At 40.3% G+C, this 20,695-nt stretch overlaps 4 protein-coding genes and 1 long non-coding RNA gene across 5 annotated transcripts; 1 reads left to right on the forward strand and 4 right to left on the reverse strand.

Moving 5' to 3' along the window:
• Positions 1-254: 254 nt before the first annotated feature.
• LOC125572270 lies at positions 255-5,412 on the forward strand. Its single transcript, XR_007313727.1, has 2 exons — positions 255-395; positions 4,864-5,412. It is a non-coding gene; the product is annotated as an uncharacterized LOC125572270 (long non-coding RNA).
• On the reverse strand, positions 542-13,484 carry LOC5503856 (arylsulfatase B). Its single transcript, XM_001624759.3, has 7 exons — positions 12,734-13,484; positions 12,563-12,649; positions 11,950-12,161; positions 7,389-7,600; positions 2,444-2,664; positions 1,536-1,792; positions 542-1,207 (listed from the first exon to the last, which is right to left on the reverse strand). Exons 1-7 carry the CDS (start codon positions 12,993-12,995, stop codon positions 992-994), a joined length of 1,467 nt encoding a protein of 488 aa, XP_001624809.1. The 5' UTR covers positions 12,996-13,484; the 3' UTR covers positions 542-991.
• Positions 13,485-14,428: 944 nt separating this feature from the next.
• LOC5503866 (QRFP-like peptide receptor) lies at positions 14,429-15,580 on the reverse strand. Its single transcript, XM_001624760.3, has one exon. It carries the CDS (start codon positions 15,578-15,580, stop codon positions 14,429-14,431), a length of 1,152 nt encoding a protein of 383 aa, XP_001624810.2.
• A 15-nt stretch (positions 15,581-15,595) lies between these two features.
• LOC5496126 (QRFP-like peptide receptor) lies at positions 15,596-17,603 on the reverse strand. The gene has a single exon (XM_001617885.3). It carries the CDS (start codon positions 17,589-17,591, stop codon positions 16,443-16,445), a length of 1,149 nt encoding a protein of 382 aa, XP_001617935.1. The 5' UTR covers positions 17,592-17,603; the 3' UTR covers positions 15,596-16,442.
• Positions 17,604-18,453: 850 nt separating this feature from the next.
• LOC5503865 (substance-K receptor) lies at positions 18,454-19,221 on the reverse strand. The gene has a single exon (XM_048732352.1). The coding sequence runs from the start codon at positions 19,219-19,221 to the stop codon at positions 18,454-18,456; it is 768 nt and encodes a 255-aa protein (XP_048588309.1).
• Positions 19,222-20,695: the final 1,474 nt, after the last annotated feature.

Consider the following 20,695-nt stretch of genomic DNA (forward strand, 5'->3'; position numbering starts at 1 on the left):
ACAAGATAGAACAGAAATGGATTCTTGTATGTTGTTTTTATACTGTTTCTTCAGAAAATAATAAATTCTTGGCAAAAAGGCGTTCTTAGAAAGCTTTCTGCCAAAACAATTCGAAAGCTATTGTCTTTGTCGGCTTGAGATTTCAACTCGTTTTGTTGAGTTCCAGTCGCGCTCTCAGTTGGTAAGGTTTTCAAGGTGTAAGGCATGCCCATAGCCCACTGCTAAGCCTATTATTCTCAATGCTAGATGGACAGATGGGTAAATGGAGCGGTGTGCTTTGAATTGGAACGGTGCAGTTAGACCAACATGGCGTAGCAGGGTTCTATGCGCCTTGGAAATGTTGTGTCTACTATACTTCTGGAAAAAAAAATCAAGCGCATTGACTAAGCAAAAAGGTATGCGATTTAGCATTCGACAGATTGAAAGTGTTAAAAGATGGTTAGATGGTGGTGATTGGCAACTGTTTGAAAATGATTAATTGATCGCCTTAAATAGCCCTCGGGGAGTTAATAACTATAATGTAACTCACTAAACACTAACGTTTAAAGGTGTTTTGGTTTTTTTTGTCTTCGTAGGTCAGACTTTGTTATGTAATCATTTTGTATGAGTAATGAACTAAAACTTTCACAATTGTTTTTAAGTGTATAATTATTAATTGTTTGTAATTTCGGTTGACTTTGGATAACTCTAGCCTTTTTGGATAACTTCAACTTATTGATTGACTTACCAGAGTGATCTACAATGCCTCTTTATCAAATTCGCTTATGCTTTATAGTTTTGTTTACAAATAGCATTTCTACTGCATGACTTTCGGTCGTTGTGGGGGGGGGGGGGGGGTGGGTGCGATCCCTTGCACCCCCTGGATACAGGCCTAAAACTTCAAATCAATCCTCATTATATGACAATTGAAGCAAGAGACGTGTTGGCTGCACCCTTAAAAATAAATCCTCTCAATTATGTATTTACAAAAATAATTATGGAAAATAGCAGTTCACGTTTCCCAGGGTGACCAGGCTCCGTTTTTGATGGCGGTTAAAACCGCTTTTGGATCGTTTTTCTTGATTATAGGCGGTACTAGGCCCCCACGGTAAAAGTCCACCCTTTTCTTCATCTCATTTACGATATCCGGAAACTTGCCACTTAGGTCGTGCCGTTCAGTGGGGTCAGCGGTAATATTGTAAAGCGCAACCTCAATGACCTCTTGCATCTGTAGAAAGGAAAAGAGGAACATTTCCATTTGAACCATGGCATGAAGTCCTAGATAAACACATCCTTGCTAGTTTCATTTCGAAGTTTTATAGTTTATTTACAAAACTCAATAAAACAAAATTCACAAACCCTTTTCCAATTCAGCTGATGGAAATAGGATGCATTTCAATGAGTGCGTCTATCAATTTCTAGTGCTTAACTGACAGCGATGGCTGTCCAAGAAAATGCCTCAAAGGAACAAGAATAAACATTCCAAAACCTTTATGTTTAGTGAAGAATCCCAGCCCCTGATAGTCACACTTTCTCTTGCCCTTCTCTCTTCTTACCTTGGCACTTCCTAAGCCTTCGTTCGCAGTTATCCCTGGCTCTCGTAGCTCGGGCGGTACAAGCCACGTGGCATTAGGTACCTTCAGCAATAGCTTCATGTCACGTGACCGCAAGGCCACACCCTCAAACACGAAAGCCGTAGGTACGTCTATCTTGAGGTCTATGTTATGGAGGATCTCTTTGCGAGGCGAGGCAGTGTCTTGTTTTAGGGCGTCCCATAGATCAACACCATCAAGGGAATCCTGCATGCTTCCTCCTAGTGAAATACCCAGAAAATGCGTAAGAAGCCACCCCCTAAAATATCGGGCAAGCCAAACTTGGTCCAAATATATTATTTCCATTCGTTCTTTGTAACTCAGCCTCCTTCAGTCAATATTCTCATTTTGACTTATTAGCCCGAATACACGTCAAGACACCAACGTATAAACATGTCTGTAAAACAATATGAGTACGAAAAACTAGGAAGCAAAAAAAAACATAGAAAAGGCATTTTGTAAAGAAAAGATGTTAGGGGCAATTCATCATTCGTTCTCTTAAATATGGATAGAATATTTTTTCTCGTTAGGCTTCATTTTTTGGGGGCAAGACAAAATGGATGGCCCTATCCCTGGTCGTCTTGCTTTAGAGACTAGTTCTGCATTCACACCAAAACCATGTTTAGTTACACATCAAGGTTTTTTTTTGCCTGATAACTTGCCAAGTTTCTCATTGTGTTGAATTCTTACTAGCTAAATGTACAGCACAGTCTATTCAGTTTTGTTCTTGGTTCTGTCCACTCTTGGGAGATTGAGATTTAAACCAGGTAAATTAAACCACCTTTAAACTGGTTTAAGTGCTGGTGTGAAAAAGGCCACACCACTAAGTACACCACTCTCTTAAAATAATGTCAGTAAATGTCATAACATACCTGCAAGATGGACCAAGGTGGGGTACCAGTCAGTGACATGCATTAAGCCATTGTATATCATGCCGTGTCTTGGAGCCATAGGGCCACTAACAAACCCTGCACCTCTAACCCCACCCTCCCACAGGGTGTTCTTCTCCCCCCGCAAAGGGTAGTTGTAACCTCCTGCTGTGTGAATACCGCCATTGTCAGTACTGAAAACGAGCAAGGTGTTTTCCCATAATCTGGAATATCAAAGGTAAAAGATTACTTTTGGGTAAAGAAAGGCTCACATATTAAACATTACCTGTTCTTTCATGCATTTAATATTCTTACAGGGTCACAGCAGGAGGTGAAGAACTGGGAACACAACCCCCCCAATAATTTAAACAATTAAAAGTAAATGATCAATAGGGGCGTGGCTGTGCCCCAAAATATTTTTTAATGTTTCTGAATTGTGCTCCCCCCAATACTTCAAGGCCTGCTATGGCACCGATCATTGTCATTAGTTGGATAATGCAGGGAAAATGAGAGCAGCCAAAAAAAAGTGATTCTAATGGTGGGGAATTGAGGGTCACAATAGGCTCTTCAGGAAATGGGGTTCACTGTTACAGATTACAGGAAATCTAGAACAATTCAAGCTCAAGGGATTTATGTAACTTGTTTATAGCGGAGCTAGCGCGGCCGCAGGCCGCACGCGGAGCTCCATAGGTATAGAAATATGGTATAGCTACGCGACTTGGTTTTGTGGTCATCGCGCGGGTATCCTGTGGTGTCACAATCCATCCATCCAGTCAATCGTGCAACTCCCAGGCCCCCTCGGTCTTACGTTTTTACGTATTTTTATTTTTTTACCGCCATCAAAGATCGTATGTTCACAGCAAAAAAGGCAGATTGAAAATAGTATGTAATGAGAAAAAATGCGGATTCAAATGGGCTGAAACCTTTGAGGAACCGTTTTGTCTGAAGTACGAGCCGATAGTAAAATCTCACTTAGCTTGTTCGATTTATACATTTGTTTATAGAGTTTGCTTTGAGAATTCGTGGTCTAAATCAAACAATTTGAGCATAACAACATCCTTTGATATTCTTCGTTCTCTCTATACTTTATTGACTGCGTAGGCTTATTTATAGGCTGACAAATATCATTCTGTCATTTATTGCTAAAGAAGACCTTTCTTGTCTTTATATTCTGTGTATTTAGTCTTCTCGAAGATACAGCAACTTTTTCAACATTATCATAACTACAAATAACTTATATATACTATATATACTTACTATATATTAACATACACCAAAAACTGGAAATCGACTCTGCCAAATTTTCGTCTTTAATAAGAATTCTTCAGGGCAGACTGAAGAAGGTGAATCGTTACAAGCTTATTTACATCAGAATAGTGGCGCGAGACGCAAAAACATTACAACTGACAAAAACGCGCATTTTCTAGAATAGCGCGCGCTATGGATAAAAAGAATTTACACATCTCTACGTGGGTTCCTACTACAAAAAAGTCATCACTATTAAGACCCCGCGGGTAGATAGACTTAAGCCGATAAGCCCACTGGCCTTCCCTTTCCCTAAGCTGAGCCTCAGAGTTACACTTATCTATAAGTTGTACCATAACATTATTAAGACCTAAATGATTGTCGCAATGAAAATGTTGATAGATAAGGTCATCCTTAACTCTTTCACTAACCGGTAAACTAGGGTGCTTATCTAACCTACTTTTATGATTATTAAAACGCTTCCTAAAACTATTGATAGTAGACCCTACGTATTGCTTGCTACACATAGAGCAAGTAATTAGATAAACAACAAAATCTGAGTTACAGTCCAAGTCAAAATTAATGACATATTTCTTGTTAGTAACTGTACTGCGAAACTCCCGCCCTGTCTTAAGAAAGTTACACACCCTACACCTTTTACTGCCACACTTACCACAACCTCTAACCTGAGTACTATCCTCTTTAAGAGAGGAGTGCACCAACATATCCTTTAAACTCCTAGGTTTCCTATAAGCCACCATAGGTACCCTACCAATAGCACCCCTACATCTACTAGAAGATTCTAGAACTGGCTGTAAATTACGAAGAATACCAGGTAAATTAGGTAAAGCTGGATGAAAAGTGACTACAAAAGGTACACGATCATTCTCACCTTTACGCCTGTCTTTCAATGTGTCGTCCCTAGGAATACGTCTAACCCGATCAACTTCCCTCCCCACAAACCTGCTGTCATAACCCCTATCAACTAAATAACCTTGTAACTCTAATACCCTCTTTTCGAAAGAAGAGTCTTCCGAACATATCCTACGAATACGTAGTGCCTGCCCAAAAGGAATGCCTTTCTTACAAGCTATATATTAACCTTACAGTTACAAGTTATTATTTAAATGTTGTTTTGAAAGAAAAAAATACTAATAATTGTTTTCACTTTTATTTAGGAAAAACCAACAAAGGACTACTCGAGGGCCATGATTGATGCTGAAGGCTGGGAGGCATGAGAATAGGCAAATGTCTTAAAGATAATAAAGTAGGGGATTTCTTACTTTGATACAGCAGTAAATGTGAAATAGGCTTTTTTAAAGCACTTGCCCTCAATGATAAATCTGAAAACATTTTTCTATCAACCTAAAGATAATGAGGAAAGGGGAAATGTTAGGAGAGTGCTCAACCAAGTTGTTGCATTACTGATTAGTTTTTTTTATTAAAGCTATAGTCCAATTTCTTCCTTTTCTCTCTCTCTCTCTCATTTTCTCAACATTTTCAATCAATTTGCATATGTGGATCCATGGTTTCTATATATAAAAAAAAAAAACAAACAAACAGCAGGCCACCATCCTACAGGGTGGGTGCACCAATGTCTAATGCATGACTGGAGGTATATTTGTGGATAATTTCCTTGGTGATGGAGTATCACCAGTAATAAGTGATATATTAATCTTCCATATGGCACCTGAAGTGTATCTAACTATATCATTCTATCTTTGGAATGCTGTTGCATCTATCATTTGTTTTTTGCAAGGGCAAAGCTGGTCAGAATGTAGCTTTGATACAAGTGTACATTAATGAAACTTCTATCAAGGGAAGGGTTTTTTTATTAGAGCAAGGTCCAGGGGGGGGGGGGGGGGGGGAACTCTCCAGAAAGATAGACGGGGGTGCTCGGTCTATCTTTTAAGGTATAAAATTCTTACCAACTTCTATCTCTTAGGGTGTGTTTTAGGATTTTTCCAATTCTGCTATCTTTTAGGGGTTTTCACGCCCGGGGAGGAGGATTTTTCCGATTCTGCTATCTTTGAGGGTGTCTTACGCTAAGTGGTGGCCCAATCGCTTGAAATGTATTTTACAATAAACCACAAGTCAACTGGTCAACTTTCGACTTTATTGTCGTAACATAACATATTTTGTTATGTCGTAACATAACAATATAGGATCCGTCAGCAAATTAAAACCAGCATTGTTTTTTTAATGCTATCTCTCAGGGTTAAAAATTCCTCTGACCATACCCAATGTGCTATCTTTTTGGGGTACGAATTGGTGTTGACCATATGCCCTCAGTTAAAATTGATTATGCTGTCAAGCACCCCCGTCTCTCAAACTCCCGTTTCTCAAAGTCCCCCCCCTACCCCCCCTGGGAGCAAGGTACCTAAATTATATAAAGACAACATCAAACTTGTGCTTTTTCAATAATAAATCTGTAAAGAAAACAGTTTTATATCAAACCTGTAGGTAAAGAGAAAGGGGAAAATGTTAGGAATACGCTCATTTAAGCTATTATTGCATTATTGTTATATATTTTTTCAAGTAGAGTCACAATTTGTCAAATAGAGTCATTAATTTCTCCCTTTTTCTTCTCCTCATTGACTTTTTGTTATGTTTATTTCTCTCTGACATAGGTCAATGAACATGGTTTGGTTTGAAATTAGAAATTTGAATTAAGCACTTTCAGTAATAATTTAGGATTTGCCTTCATAGCATTCATTTTTGAGTAGCCAGTATGGTTGGATCCAGGGTTTCTAAAACCAACAGGCCAATGGGTGGGTGAACCAAGATTTTATGCATGACAGGAGATATATTTGTGGAGTTTTCAATATTGACACAAATTTTTGGGCGAAATCCCCCCTTGGCAAAAGCTAGATCCACCCCTGAACTTTAGTATGGCATCTAAATCTTTGGAATGCTGTTACATCCTTGATGTATTCTTCACAAGGTCAAAGCTTGTTAGAATTGTGTTTTGATAAAAATATACATAGTGGAACTTCTATAAAGGGAAATAAGAATTGACCATTAGACTCTTAAAAAAAACATTCTCGTCAACTAAGACACCTTGGACTTTGACAGCCTTTTTCACACCAAGTTTTAGTATTTTGTTAACTTTCGTACTGCATATTTAATATTATCGAATAAGTGCTTGCTTGATCCATTTGGAGGGGCCAATACAATTCATAATTACATGGCAGTAAAATTTGACTTATTTTTAATCACATTAAAAAAAAATACTAGAGACACCAAGATCCCCTCTAGAACTACCTCTATCAGTCAACACAAAAAGGTGTTAAATGCTGGCTCCGCTTTTAGGCAGTGCCTAAATTTATATATTATATAGCCTTTGTATGTAAAAGCAATCAAAATCTTCTTATTTCTCTGGGTGTTGTTAGACATGTCACACCGGCTCTCGAATGGTTAATTGTGTGAGGTGTGCTATAACCCATTGTTAGAATTGACATATTGAAGATTGAAAACACAAATCTAGCCAACACTGGTGCACTCATGCCGAGTGTGCCAAATACACAAAATGGTACAAGCACAGCAGTTTTACACTAGATTTTGCATGACTTCAAATGATTTTGATAAACACTCCTGGGATTGGGAAGTTAACAGAGAATGTGTGACCTTTCTTTCCTCATAAACTAATAATCTATACAGTAAGAAAACAGTCACATAATCAACCATCATGTGAGCAACTCACCCTGCAGACTTGAGAGCAGAGGTGACATTACCAATGGCCTCATCCATGATATCTACCATTGCTGCATGAGTGCGCCGCGTCTTGTCTTTGATGAAGGAATACTTGTCAATGTATTCTGGTGGGGCCTGCACAGGCCCATGGACGTTTTGGAATGGAAGGTACAAAAACAATGGAGATGAAGAGTTGTGACGATGAATAGTGTCAACTGCACGCTGGAAAGGAAAAAAACCCAAGAAACTAATAAGCTGTTGACATTTTTTCATTGGAGGCTTAGGGAGCTGTGTGCTTGAAAATAGGGATGGACATGAAATTTAGACACACTTTTATTTAATAATGAAATTTATCATCAACGCTATGGGCCCAGGTATAAATAATTAACAGCTACAATTGACCAATTCTCTCAGCTATTAGCTATTTTTCTCCATTCTCTGTTAAGCAAAAGTTGATAATTTATTTTATAATAACTAAAAAAATACAAAAGGTTATTTCTAAACTTTTTACCTTCCTTAATTGACATGGAGAAAACTAATTGTATCATAACCAATAGTAGACAAGTTATATTTAAAAAGAAAAATATATCAGGTTACAATTATTTTTAGGAACTTGAACATATGTAGCAAGAAAATTTAATAATTTTGTGAGCCATTTAATGAAAGGAACCCATTTCCCACAAGATGGATTAAGTAATCATTCATGCAAGAAGGAACCAAGGTCCCATTGTTATGTGGCAAAGAGCTTTTCCCATATAGGTTTTTCTTTATACAAAACATACTGGTAAGAACATATAGTAAGATCTAAATTATGTGGAAAATGTGCTCCCTAATACTGTATATCTTATTGGTGATTTTCTGTTTTGAACCAATCGGATGGAGCAGGGACAATAGTTTTTTTTTTCTCTTCTAATTTTAACAAGGTTCCCCACATCAACTTTCTCTTATAAGCCATGTTACAAAAAAATATAATCCCTTACAATAAATATTAAAAAAACATTAGGTAAAATCTTGTTTTAAGTGTAACTTATGCTTGAATTCTGTGCCTCGGCCAATCAAATTTCTTGTATTAACCCATTGACTCCTGGCTTTTTTTGAGCTGAATTTACAAAAAACAGACTGAAAACAGATACCTCCCCCCCTATTCTGAGTTTTATACAGCCCGTCAAAGTCAAACACAGCTGCACCTAGTCAGTGGTATCCAAGCTTTCCAACAGTGCTTTGTGGTCCCCACTTTTAATCCCTCGTAGTTGTGCTGAAGCCAGCACAAGTTGATGGTTGCTTGTATTTTTCATAAAAAATACAGCTATGACCATATTAGGAGAGTGTCTCAGGACATCATGAAGTCTTTTTGGGCATAATTGAGTGCTTTGCATATGGATATTTGCAAGCAAAGGTGGATTCCTGATTATTTTTTCTTGTTTGGCTTTGCCTGGATAAGAAAAATAATTTTCTAATGAATCACCACAGCTCTCCTAAATACTGTCTTTTATGAAACCAAATTGATTCCAAAATTGTTTACACTGCTATTCTGGGTCTGTATGACCTGGATTGATTTGTTTGGCTTTGGGGTGAAAAGACTTATAAAAAACCATCTGACTTTGGGAAGAGGAGTGTTGATTGGCCCTCCCCTCATGAATTTTCCCCTGGATCTCCCAGAATGTTCTGCAATACGTAAAGACATCTTCGTGGTTGTACAATCCTTCAAGGAGTGGACATTGTGTTTTGAGGCCATGGAAATGTACCTGGATGATCAGAATAAAGGTATCTATTTGTGTCTTGAGCTGTGTTTGCTGATCTCTCTCCCTTGTGTGGTATTTTGAGCGTTTTATTGAGAGGGGTGATTCTGCTTTTCTCTCCTTGTTCGATTTGAGATTTGTCAAAGAACCTGTGCTATTATTTGGTTTAAGAGTAGATGCCAACACCTTGGTTGGATGCATATCTGCAAGACCATTTATCCCTTAGACTGATGCCTGAGTATCTTCATCTTGTTGTGTTTATTTTGCATTTATGAATTTTTTGGGTTGTGGGTACTTCCCAAAGCCGGTACAGGCCGGTTGAGGGGTCAATGTGTTTACCAACACATCCTAAAAATCATGCTTGCCTCACTGCCTAAGAACAATGCCTTTTTCGCAAGCTTAGGTGCATACAACAGTGTAAGGAAATTCTGCTTGATAGACAAACAAGCCTCCTTTAAGTTATGTCTGATATTCTAACAGATAATTCTTATTTTAAAACCATTGAGGAAACCACAGGGAGCCCAAATTCTATAAAAATATTTGCCTTTATAAATTTAAAGCAGCAGTGTCAACCCACTTTTGGTACTTTTCCTGTATATTCATCATCAAAGTAATCTTATAACAAAACCTTGCCTGAATCTGATGTTTTCTTGGGCATTTTTTTCTAAAGAAGCTATGCATATCATCCCTATCAATGAGTCCAGTCATGTCCAAGTAAAAAAAATTCTATTTTCTAGGTTAAAGATTTTCACTTGCTAGAAATGGCATATATGTGATCCAATCCACTGGTGTATGTCACAGCACAAGTCTAAAAAGGTCTAGTTATTTTGATTAAAATCTAGGGGTGGTTGATTAACCCATTGACTCCTGGCTTTTTTGAGCTGAATTTACAAAAAAACAGACTGAAAACAGATACCTCCCCCCCTATTCTGAGTTTTATACAGCCCGTCAGAGTCAAACACAGTTGCACCTAGTCAGCGGTATCCAAGCTTTCCAACAGTGCTTTGCGGTCCCCACTTTTAATCCCTCGTCGTTGTGCTGAAGCCAGCACAAGTTGATGGTTGCTTGTATATGACCATATTAGGAGAGTGTCTCAGGACATCATGAAGTCTTTTTGGGCATAATTGAGTGCTTTGCTTATGGATATTTGTAAGCAAAGGTGGATTCCTGATGATTTTTTCTTGTTTGGCTTTGCCCGGATGAGAAAATAATTTTCTAATAAATCACCACAGCTCTCCTAAATGGTGTCTTTTCTGAAACCAAATTGATTCCAAAATTGTTTACACTGCTATTCTGGGTCTGTATGACCTGGAATTGATTCTTTTGGCTTCGAGGTGAAAAGACTTATAAAAAACCATCTGACTTAGGGGAGAGGAGTGTTGACTGGTCCTCCCCTCGTGAATTTTCCCCTGGATCTCCCAGAATGTTCTGCAATACGTAAAGACATCTTCGTGGTTGTACAATCCTTCAAGGAGTGGACATTGTGTTTTGAGGCCATGGAAATGTACCAGGAGGATCAGAATAAAGGTATCTATTTGTGTCTTGAGCTGTGTTTGCTGATCTCTCTCCCTTGTGTGGTATTTTGAGCGTTCTCTCCTTGTTCGATTTGAGATTTGTCAAAGAACCTGTGCTATTATTTGGTTTAAGAGTAGATGCCAACACCTTGGTTGGATGCATATCTGCAAGACCATTTATCCCTTAGACTGATGCCTGAGTATCTTCATCTTGTTGTGTTTATTTTGCATTTTTGAATTTTTTGGGTTGTGGGTACTTCCCAAAGCCGGTACAGGCTGGTTGAGGGGTCAATGTGTTTACCAACACACCCTAAAAATCATGCTTGCCTCACTGCCTAAGAACAATGCCTTTTTCGAAGCTTAGGTGCATACAACAGTGTAAGCAAATTCTGCTTGATAGACAAACAAGCCCCCTTTAAGTTATGTCTGATATTCTAACAGATAATTCTTATTTTAAAACCATTGACGAAACCACAGGGAGCCCAAATTCTATGAAAATATTTGCCTTTATACATTCAAAGCAGAAGTGTCAACCCACTTTTGGTACTTTTCCTGTATATTCACCGGCAAAGTAATCTTATCACAAAACCTTGCCTGAATCTGATGTTTTCTTGGGCATTTTTTTCTAAAAAAGCTATGCATATCATCCCTATCAATGAGTCCAGTCATGTCCAAGTAAAAAAAATTCTATTTTCTAGGTTAAAGATTTTCACTTGCTAGAAATGGCATATATGTGATCCAATCCACTGGTGTATGTCACAGCACAAGTCTAAAAAGGTCTAGTTATTTTGATTAAAATCTAGGGGTGTTTGATTAACCCATTGACTCCTGGCTTTTTTTGAGCTGAATTTACAAAAAACAGACTGAAAACAGATACCTCCCCCCCTATTCTGAGACTGATGCCTGAGTATCTTCATCTTGTTGTGTTTATTTTGCATTTATGAATTTTTTGGGTTGTGGGTACTTCCCAAAGCCGGTACAGGCCGGTTGAGGGGTCAATGTGTTAACAAAGACATTTTTACATGCCAGTGGGCATTTTGCATTCCATGCATTTTTCTCAGTTACCTCTTAGCTGGACCGTTACTTTAAATGCAGAGGATTGAGTTGGTTTATACTAGAATTGGTGGGGGGGGGGGGGGGGTGCATTACATAGGCTCATTCCTACTTTCACATTTCCACATAGAAAAAAGACTGGGGGGGGGGGCTTTTACACTTGGTAGTGGTCCTTTAAACAGCTACAAAATAAGTTCAGTTATCAGTTAGCCCTACCCAGACCCAAGATTAATATCATCATTATCATCATTTGTTATATAAATACCTTTGTGAAAGCCCTTGTGCCATAAGTTCCCTTTTGGTCTTTGACAATCAAATCATTATCACGAAAATCCAAAAAGCCTAAAACATTGTGAGTAAAGTGGTCTTCCGCTCCACAATAGTAGCCATAGAAACTGTCAAAGCCTCTCTTGGTAGGCACAAAGTCCTCCTTGTAAAAGCCAAGGTGCCACTTGCCAACGATGTGAGTAGCATACCCTGATAAAAAATATGCTAATGTATAATGTATTTTATAAAGCATTATTTACTGGTGCCCATCTGGCAAATTTCAATATTTGTTTTCATTGTGTTGACTAACCACAATGTGCTTAAACTAGTTGCCCCATTCACCGATTAGGCTACACCTTCACAAAATCCCATGTCTAGCAATCATATGTGCCACAGAAATAGATGTTTTGGCGAGGATTGCTGTGGGGTAGGGATGGTTGATCTAGCACCCCCCACCCCTCCCATGGGACAACACTGGATTTCTCCCCCGTTTTCTGGCAGCCGCTTTTAGTTTCGGTCACGCAACGTTTTTGTGACGAGGGAAACGTTGCGTGACCGAAACTAAAAGCGGCTGCGAGGAGACTAGATCCTTCCCTGTTACCTGTACATACCTTGTTGTTTTAGTTGCTCTGGTAAAGTGCTTGAGTCAAGTGGTAGTCCCATGGGCTGCCCGGGCAGAATAACACCGTGCTGGGTCCCTGTGAAGAGAACATGTTATCAAAGTTATCAACTTTGGACCGAAAGTTAACAACAAACATGAGTAAACGAGTGGCGAACTTTACCTAAGTGGATGGGGTATTTTCCCGTCATCAGTGCTGAGCGTGTAGGCGTACATAAGGGCTGTACGTAGTAATTATCGAGAATTATTCCATCTCCTGCCAACTGGTTTATATTTGGTGTCCGGATAACCGATCCGTGGTAGCCCAAGTCGAACCAACCGAGATCGTCAACAAGTATGAATACAATATGAGGCGGAATGGCGTTTGCCTCAGACAAGATCTGAGCGCTAAGCAAGACAAGCGAGAGGGCATTTATGTGCCACATTTTAGGAGATAAGACAAGGCAGAAGATACAATATTGCAGGTTTTCAGTCTGGGGGAATATTTTGACGTCGAAAGTCTAAAAGCCAATATGCTTGGGGGACTGGGGACGTTAGCTCATATACCAAAGGTAACCCAAGCTACACGATTTTCTGTACCGGATATTTTACTTTAGAAAAAAATACTAAGGAAATTACCAGTAGCCTCTTTTTATCTAAGAAAACAAAATACTTTAACTGAAAAGATGAAACATTTATTAAAGTTACTTATGCGATAACCAGGTGTTTTAAAATGTTCATTATCATTCCTCGTCATCTTCAGATAGGACAGCGACACTAAATTGACCAACGTTAACTTTATTGCCTGCTTCTTTGTACACAGCAAGTACAACGGGTTGACAAGAGTGTCAAATTCTTCTCAAAATCAAGATCTTAGATAGATCTATTTACATTACTCTCGGGGAGTTGTGGCGCGTCTTTTAGTACTACAAAAAAATAAAGCGAATAAAATGTAGCAAACGAAATCAATTTGTATCACAGTGGAATACAGTAAAAATGAGCGGCAGGCGTGTTGCCAGGATTGGGTGAGGGGGGGGGGGGGGGGTGGCAGTCATAGTCATCATATGGTAAAAAGCACAGTATTTGAATATTCCTTTATAAGAATAGACCGCAAAAGGGAGGGGGGGGGGGGTGGCAGTCATAGTCATCATATGGGAAAAAGCACAGTATTTGAATATTCCTTTATAAGAATAGACCGCAAAAGGGAGGGGGGGGGGGTGTGTCATAGTCATCATATGGGAAAAAGCACAGTATTTGAATATTCCTTTATAAGAATAGACCGCAAAAGGGAGGGGGGGGTGTGTCATAGTCATCATATGGGAAAAAGCACAGTATTTGAATATTCCTTTATAAGAATAGACCGCAAAAGGGAGGGGGGGTGTGGCAGTCATAGCCATCATATGGGAAAAAGCACAGTATTTGAATAAGAATAGACCGCAAAGGGGGGGGGGGGGGATGTGTACGCGCCGGGCGGAGTCATTTATCAGTGTCTGTAAGGTATTTATTTACTATTATTTTATTATACTCATGTCAACTACGTGGTAGCATAGTCAAAGACCCAATGTCATTCAAAATATGGCTCCGATTCAGGATGGGGCGCTCATTTCTCTCTGCTTGGGTGACATCCAGGGGAGGATACAGGGGGGTGGATTGGGTGGATATCCACCCCCCTTTTTGAGTAAAAAATGCAAAGTCTCCTTGTTTGAAGGAAATAAATGTCTGAGGGACGGGAGGTAATGTGCTTTCGCCTGCTTGACTTTGCTGACGCGACAGATTGTTAGATCTATGTGACCTACCAAAAACCACTGGATCAGTTATAAGCCGTCTATCCGGCCATTATCCACCCCACATTTTGAAATCCTGGGTCCGCCCCTGACCTCTAAGACGTGATGACATACGGGACACACCTCCTCCCTGGGTGGACGTCCTTGTTAACAGACTCGACGCTCATAGAAATGGTCTCGAACGAGGATGCCATGGTCATGCTATGTTGTATGCGTGTTCGGTTCGTGTTGTTTGCTTGTAGGCTGCGTGCTTGGCACGACATGAGCTCTTTAAGCGCCTGCCTAAAGTTGGTGCTGAATGCCAAGCAAATCATTGGGTTGGTGACGATGCTGGTGTACGTCAGGGCCTCGAAGATGTCCGCCAGTACAAGTATCAAGGCAGAGATCTCAATTGACTCGTCTCCAAGGCGGATGTTAAAGGTAAGTGTGAGTAAGAGGACATAATAAGGCACCCAGCATATGAAGAAAGCGGTTGTGATGGCGATGGAGAGGCGAATTATTTTGTTATTCCCGCGGACGCGGTGGGAATTCACTGCTGCTCCGGTCGCTCCAGGGATGCTTCGATTCATCATTTTGACGGCGATGAGAGAGTAGACAAAGACAAGAGCCACCAAGGGAAGAGCTACGAAGAGTACAAATGTAATCAAGAGGAACAACTCTTCTGCTTCCTTTTCAGGCAACGGATGCCATCTGTAACTGCAATAGAAAGCGCCTTCTTTTTTCGTCGCTTTGTAGGTGTAAAGGTTTGTGGAGTAGGCCAACGCAGAAATGAGCCAAATAGCAGGAATTGTCACTTTTGGGGATAGAACTCGCGGCTTTTGCTCCATGGGACAGATGACGGCATAGTAGCGATCGATACCGATCATAACAGCACTGAGGGAAGATACCGAATAGCTCAGCTCTCGAGTAAAGGGCAGTATTTTACACAAGACCTTGACCACATCGAAACTTGGCACCTCGTAAGCGTAGGACATGGTTATGGCAATCTGCAGCTTTCTCGGCACATCTATCACAGACACCACAAGATCTGAAACTGCCATGTTTAGTATGAAGACATTTGCCATTGTCCGCATGCGCTTGACTTTTATAACGATAGCGATGATACACCAGTTGCCGAATACGCCAAGGAAGAGTGTTACCGCGTAGAACAAAATCAAGGCGATCCTTTTGACATCTTCTGTTCCTGTTCGAAGGTCTGTAGCGTTTCGCGAGTGATTACCGTTTTTGCTGCTACTGTGTGAATCCATGTTTTTTTTTTTTTGGCGCAAATAGCTTGGCAAACCAGAGAAGACGACGTTATCAAGGGCTTGAGAGGGAACTGAAGGTTCTTCAGCTACTTGTCTGACTCACAATGTGTTCATGTGATCATTGTCTAGATCATGTGCTGAGACGCGCGTTCGATCAGAAACAAACCATATACGTTTCGCAGAGTATCTTTAAACACTATGCTCTATTTGCACAGAGTATTGAAAACAAGGCCGAGATCAGATAGTCCTCAAACGTAGTTCGGATCATCATATATGATATAAACGGGTGACGGAACTTAAAGTAAATGTACGGTAGGATGACTAACAGTCTCAACAATATCATGAGATCCTCAACAAACACCCTTATCCGGACATCTCGTAGCGTGACACTTGTCGTCACTGAAAAGTTCACGATTACTTTATTTAAAAACGACATCCATACGGGAATTGGTTTAGTAATCGCTACCGGCTTGGAATCCCTTCTATGATCTTTTAACAGAATTTCTTAATAAGGGTTTGCTTTGTAAATAAGTGAAGCACGGGTATAATTTATTATTTTTTGTTCTCTCCACTGCTTCTAGTTTAAAGAATTTTCAAAAGAATCGACGCCGACTAAGCAAAGTAAAATACGTTGATAAACCCCATGGTGAATGCTTGATTATACCATCTTCAGAACTTACGCACCAACTAACCTCCACACAGACCAGTACGGATTTCGTGTATAATAAAGTGCATGTACTGATCTAATTGAAAAAAGTCTACCGAATAAGCCTTTTGTCAAATCAGGTCAGCGGGTAAATAACTGAGAAGGTATCGAAGTCAAGCTAGGTTACTGGATAAATATGAAACAGTGTCGCTTATCCTAAGGAGTAACGATGTACACACCACGCCTCCGTGGATGGACGTCCTTGTTCACAGACTCGACGCTCATAGAAATGGTCTCGAACGAGTATGCCATGGTCATGCTCTGTTGTATGCGTGTTCGGTTCGTGTTGTTTGCTTGTAGGTTGCGTGCTTGGCACAACATGAGCTCTTTAAGCGCCTGCCTAAAGTTGGTGCTGAATGCCAAGCAAATCATTGGGTTGGTGACGATGCTGGTGTACGTCAGGGCCTCGAAGACGTCCGCCAGTACAAGTATCAAGGCAGAGATCTCAATTGACTCGTCTCCAAGGCGGATGTTAAAGGTAAGTGTGAGTAAGAGGACATAATAAGGCACCCAGCATATGAAGAAAGCGGTTGTGATGGCGATGGAGAGGCGAATGATTTTGTTATTCCCGCGGACGCGGTGGGAATTCACTGCTGCTCCGGTCGCTCCAGGGATGCTTCGATTCATCATTTTGACGGCAATGAGAGCGTAGACAAAGACAAGAGCCACCAAGGGAAGAGCTACGAAGAGTACAAATGTAATCAAGAGGAACAACTCTTCTGTTTCCTTTTCAGGCAACGGATGCCATCTGTAACTGCAATAGAAAGCGCCTTCTTTTTTCGTCGCTTTGTAGGTGTAAAGGTTTGTGGAGTAGGCCAACGCAGAAATGAGCCAAATAGCAGGAATTGTCACTTTTGGGGATAGAACTCGCGGCTTTTGCTCCATGGGACAGATGACGGCATAGTAGCGATCGATACCGATCATAACAGCACTGAGGGAAGATACCGAATAGCTCAGCTCTCGAGTAAAGGGCAGTATTTTACACAAGACCTTGACCACATCGAAACTTGGCACCTCGTAAGCGTAGGACATGGTTATGGCAATCTGCAGCTTTCTCGGCACATCTATCACAGACACCACAAGATCTGAAACTGCCATGTTTAGTATGAAGACATTTGCCATTGTCCGCATGCGCTTGACTTTTATAACGATAGCGATGATACACCAGTTGCCGAATACGCCAAGGAAGAGTGTTACCGCGTAGAACAAAATCAAGGCGATCCTTTTGACATCTTCTGTTCCTGTTCGAAGGTCTGTAGCGTTTCGCGAGTGATTACCGTTTTTGCTGCTACTGTGTGAATCCATGTTTTTTTTTTTTTGGCGCAAATAGCTTGGCAAACCAGAGAAGACGACGTTATCAAGGGCTTGAGAGGGAACTGAAGGTTCTTCAGCTACTTGTCTGACTCACAATGTGTTCATGTGATCATTGTCTAGATCATGTGCTGAGACGCGCGTTCGATCAGAAACAAACCATATACGTTTCGCAGAGTATCTTTAAACACTATGCTCTATTTGCACAGAGTATTGAAAACAAGGCCGAGATCAGATAGTCCTCAAACGTAGTTCGGATCATCATATATGATATAAACGGGTGACGGAACTTAAAGTAAATGTACGGTAGGATGACTAACAGTCTCAACAATATCATGAGATCCTCAACAAACACCCTTATCCGGACATCTCGTAGCGTGACACTTGTCGTCACTGAAAAGTTCACGATTACTTTATTTAAAAACGACATCCATACGGGAATTGGTTTAGTAATCGCTACCGGCTTGGAATCCCTTCTATGATCTTTTAACAGAATTTCTTAATAAGGGTTTGCTTTGTAAATAAGTGAAGCACGGGTATAATTTATTATTTTTTGTTCTCTCCACTGCTTCTAGTTTAAAGAATTTTCAAAAGAATCGACGCCGACTAAGCAAAGTAAAATACGTTGATAAACCCCATGGTGAATGCTTGATTATACCATCTTCAGAACTTACGCACCAACTAACCTCCACACAGACCAGTACGGATTTCGTGTATAATAAAGTGCATGTACTGATCTAATTGAAAAAAGTCTACCGAATAAGCCTTTTGTCAAATCAGGTCAGCGGGTAAATAACTGAGAAGGTATCGAAGTCAAGCTAGGTTACTGGATAAATATGAAACAGTGTCGCTTATCCTAAGGAGTAACGATGTACACACCACGCCTCCGTGGATGGACGTCCTTGTTCACAGACTCGACGCTCATAGAAATGGTCTCGAACGAGTATGCCATGGTCATGCTCTGTTGTATGCGTGTTCGGTTCGTGTTGTTTGCTTGTAGGTTGCGTGCTTGGCACAACATGAGCTCTTTAAGCGCCTGCCTAAAGTTGGTGCTGAATGCCAAGCAAATCATTGGGTTGGTGACGATGCTGGTGTACGTCAGGGCCTCGAAGACGTCCGCCAGTACAAGTATCAAGGCAGAGATCTCAATTGACTCGTCTCCAAGGCGGATGTTAAAGGTAAGTGTGAGTAAGAGGACATAATAAGGCACCCAGCATATGAAGAAAGCGGTTGTGATGGCGATGGAGAGGCGAATGATTTTGTTATTCCCGCGGACGCGGTGGGAATTCACTGCTGCTCCGGTCGCTCCAGGGATGCTTCGATTCATCATTTTGACGGCAATGAGAGCGTAGACAAAGACAAGAGCCACCAAGGGAAGAGCTACGAAGAGTACAAATGTAATCAAGAGGAACAACTCTTCTGTTTCCTTTTCAGGCAACGGATGCCATCTGTAACTGCAATAGAAAGCGCCTTCATTTTTCGTCGCTTTGTAGGTGTAAAGGTTTGTGGAGTAGGCCAACGCAGAAATGAGCCAAATAGCAGGAATTGTCACTTTTGGGGATAGAACTCGCGGCTTTTGCTCCATGGGACAGATGACGGCATAGTAGCGATCGATACCGATCATAACAGCACTGAGGGAAGATACCGAATAGCTCAGCTCTCGAGTAAAGGGCAGTATTTTACACAAGACCTTGACCACATCGAGACTTGGCACCTCGTAAGCGTAGGACATGGTTATGGCAATCTGCAGCTTTCTCGGCACATCTATCACAGACACCACAAGATCTGAAACTGCCATGTTTAGTATGAAGACATTTGCCATTGTTCGCATGCGCTTGACTTTTATAACGATAGCGATGATACACGAGTTGCCGAATACGCCAAGGAAGAGTGTTACCGCGTAGAACGAAATCAAGACGATCCTTTTCAGGTCATCTGTTCCTCTTGGATGGATGTAGGTAGCGTTTTGTAATTGAGTCACATTTTGGCTGCTGTTGCGTAAAGCCATGTCTTTTCTCTTATTGCGAGATTACCAACTGGAGATAAGAACAGGTCCTCACCTTAAGAAAGTAAAATGTTTGGTAGCAGCTGCTGTGCTGCGCTCATGTGATTGTCGTGCACTTAGCGCTAGTTTACTCAGAAACACATCCTCATTTCTCACGTTTGTGCCTTTTAATCGCCACTTGTGTTTGCACAGAGTTCTTCAGAAACCACCGCAATCAGACAGTTGCTCAAAATCTAGGTCTGATAACGAATGTAATATAAGCTCTGAGATCTTAATCATTGTACAGAAAACTCAATATCACAGTAGTTACGCAAAAAGGTGGTCAGTGCTAAACAATAACTTCTCCAAACATTTTTTGGTAGATCTTTTGGATTGAAATTTGTTTTATTAAGAATATCGTCTTACTTCACAATATGCTGGAAGTATTCTAAAATTCGTAAGATTCCCGTCCGAAAACGTTTCCGGGTGTTGATTCTTTGAAGCAATTAAAGCACCATAAGATTTATCGTTCTAAGGAAGTCGTATAATAGTTGAGGTAGTCAAGCTGTCTTAAAAGCAATATTCGGAAACAGATCTTCATGATTTCATCTGTTCAAGCTGCAGAATCAAGAACATCACAAGGACATAATTATTGTTATGATAAATTTACTAAGAAGACTGACAAATTTACGGCTTCAATATGATCGAGGACAGGATGAAAAAATCACCAAAATATGACTGTTGCCATGGTAATAGTTACCGAGGTAACATGTACACATTTACACTGTATGGTAAGATGTTCAAGATACAATGTCAAATGCGACAGTCTGCCTACTAGAAAACGAGGTTAGGATACTTTAAAAAATAAGGATAGAATGATGATTTTTTTTATTGCAAAAAAAAACAAAACAAAACAAGTCAAAATACCAATCAAAAGCCTATTCTATTATGTATGTATATAAAATGATTATGTTAATGCAATGTGGATAACACTTTTAATCAATCTTGCATCACGAAAAAGAATAGTAGCGAAATATCACGAAAAAGAATAGTAGCGAAATATCACGAAAAAGAATATTATACATAACTTTGATATGACGTTGAATGTAGCGCA

The sequence above is a fragment of the Nematostella vectensis genome, chromosome 9, assembly GCF_932526225.1.
Source record: "Nematostella vectensis chromosome 9, jaNemVect1.1, whole genome shotgun sequence".
Classification (NCBI taxonomy): Eukaryota; Metazoa; Cnidaria; class Anthozoa; order Actiniaria; family Edwardsiidae; genus Nematostella; species Nematostella vectensis.

Coding starts and splice junctions, on each gene's coding strand:
- LOC5503856 (XM_001624759.3), bottom strand. CDS start 12,995: ATGTGGCACATAAATGCCCTCTCGCTTGTCTTGCTTAGCGCTCAGATC. Junction 12,650..12,733: donor AAAATACCCCATCCACTTAG/GTAAAGTTCGCC, acceptor TTCTCTTCACAG/GGACCCAGCACGGTGTTATT. Junction 12,162..12,562: donor AGAGCAACTAAAACAACAAG/GTATGTACAGGT, acceptor ATTTTTTATCAG/GGTATGCTACTCACATCGTT.
- LOC5503866 (XM_001624760.3), bottom strand. CDS start 15,580: ATGGATTCACACAGTAGCAGCAAAAACGGTAATCACTCGCGAAACGCT.
- LOC5496126 (XM_001617885.3), bottom strand. CDS start 17,591: ATGGATTCACACAGTAGCAGCAAAAACGGTAATCACTCGCGAAACGCT.
- LOC5503865 (XM_048732352.1), bottom strand. CDS start 19,221: ATGATCGGTATCGATCGCTACTATGCCGTCATCTGTCCCATGGAGCAA.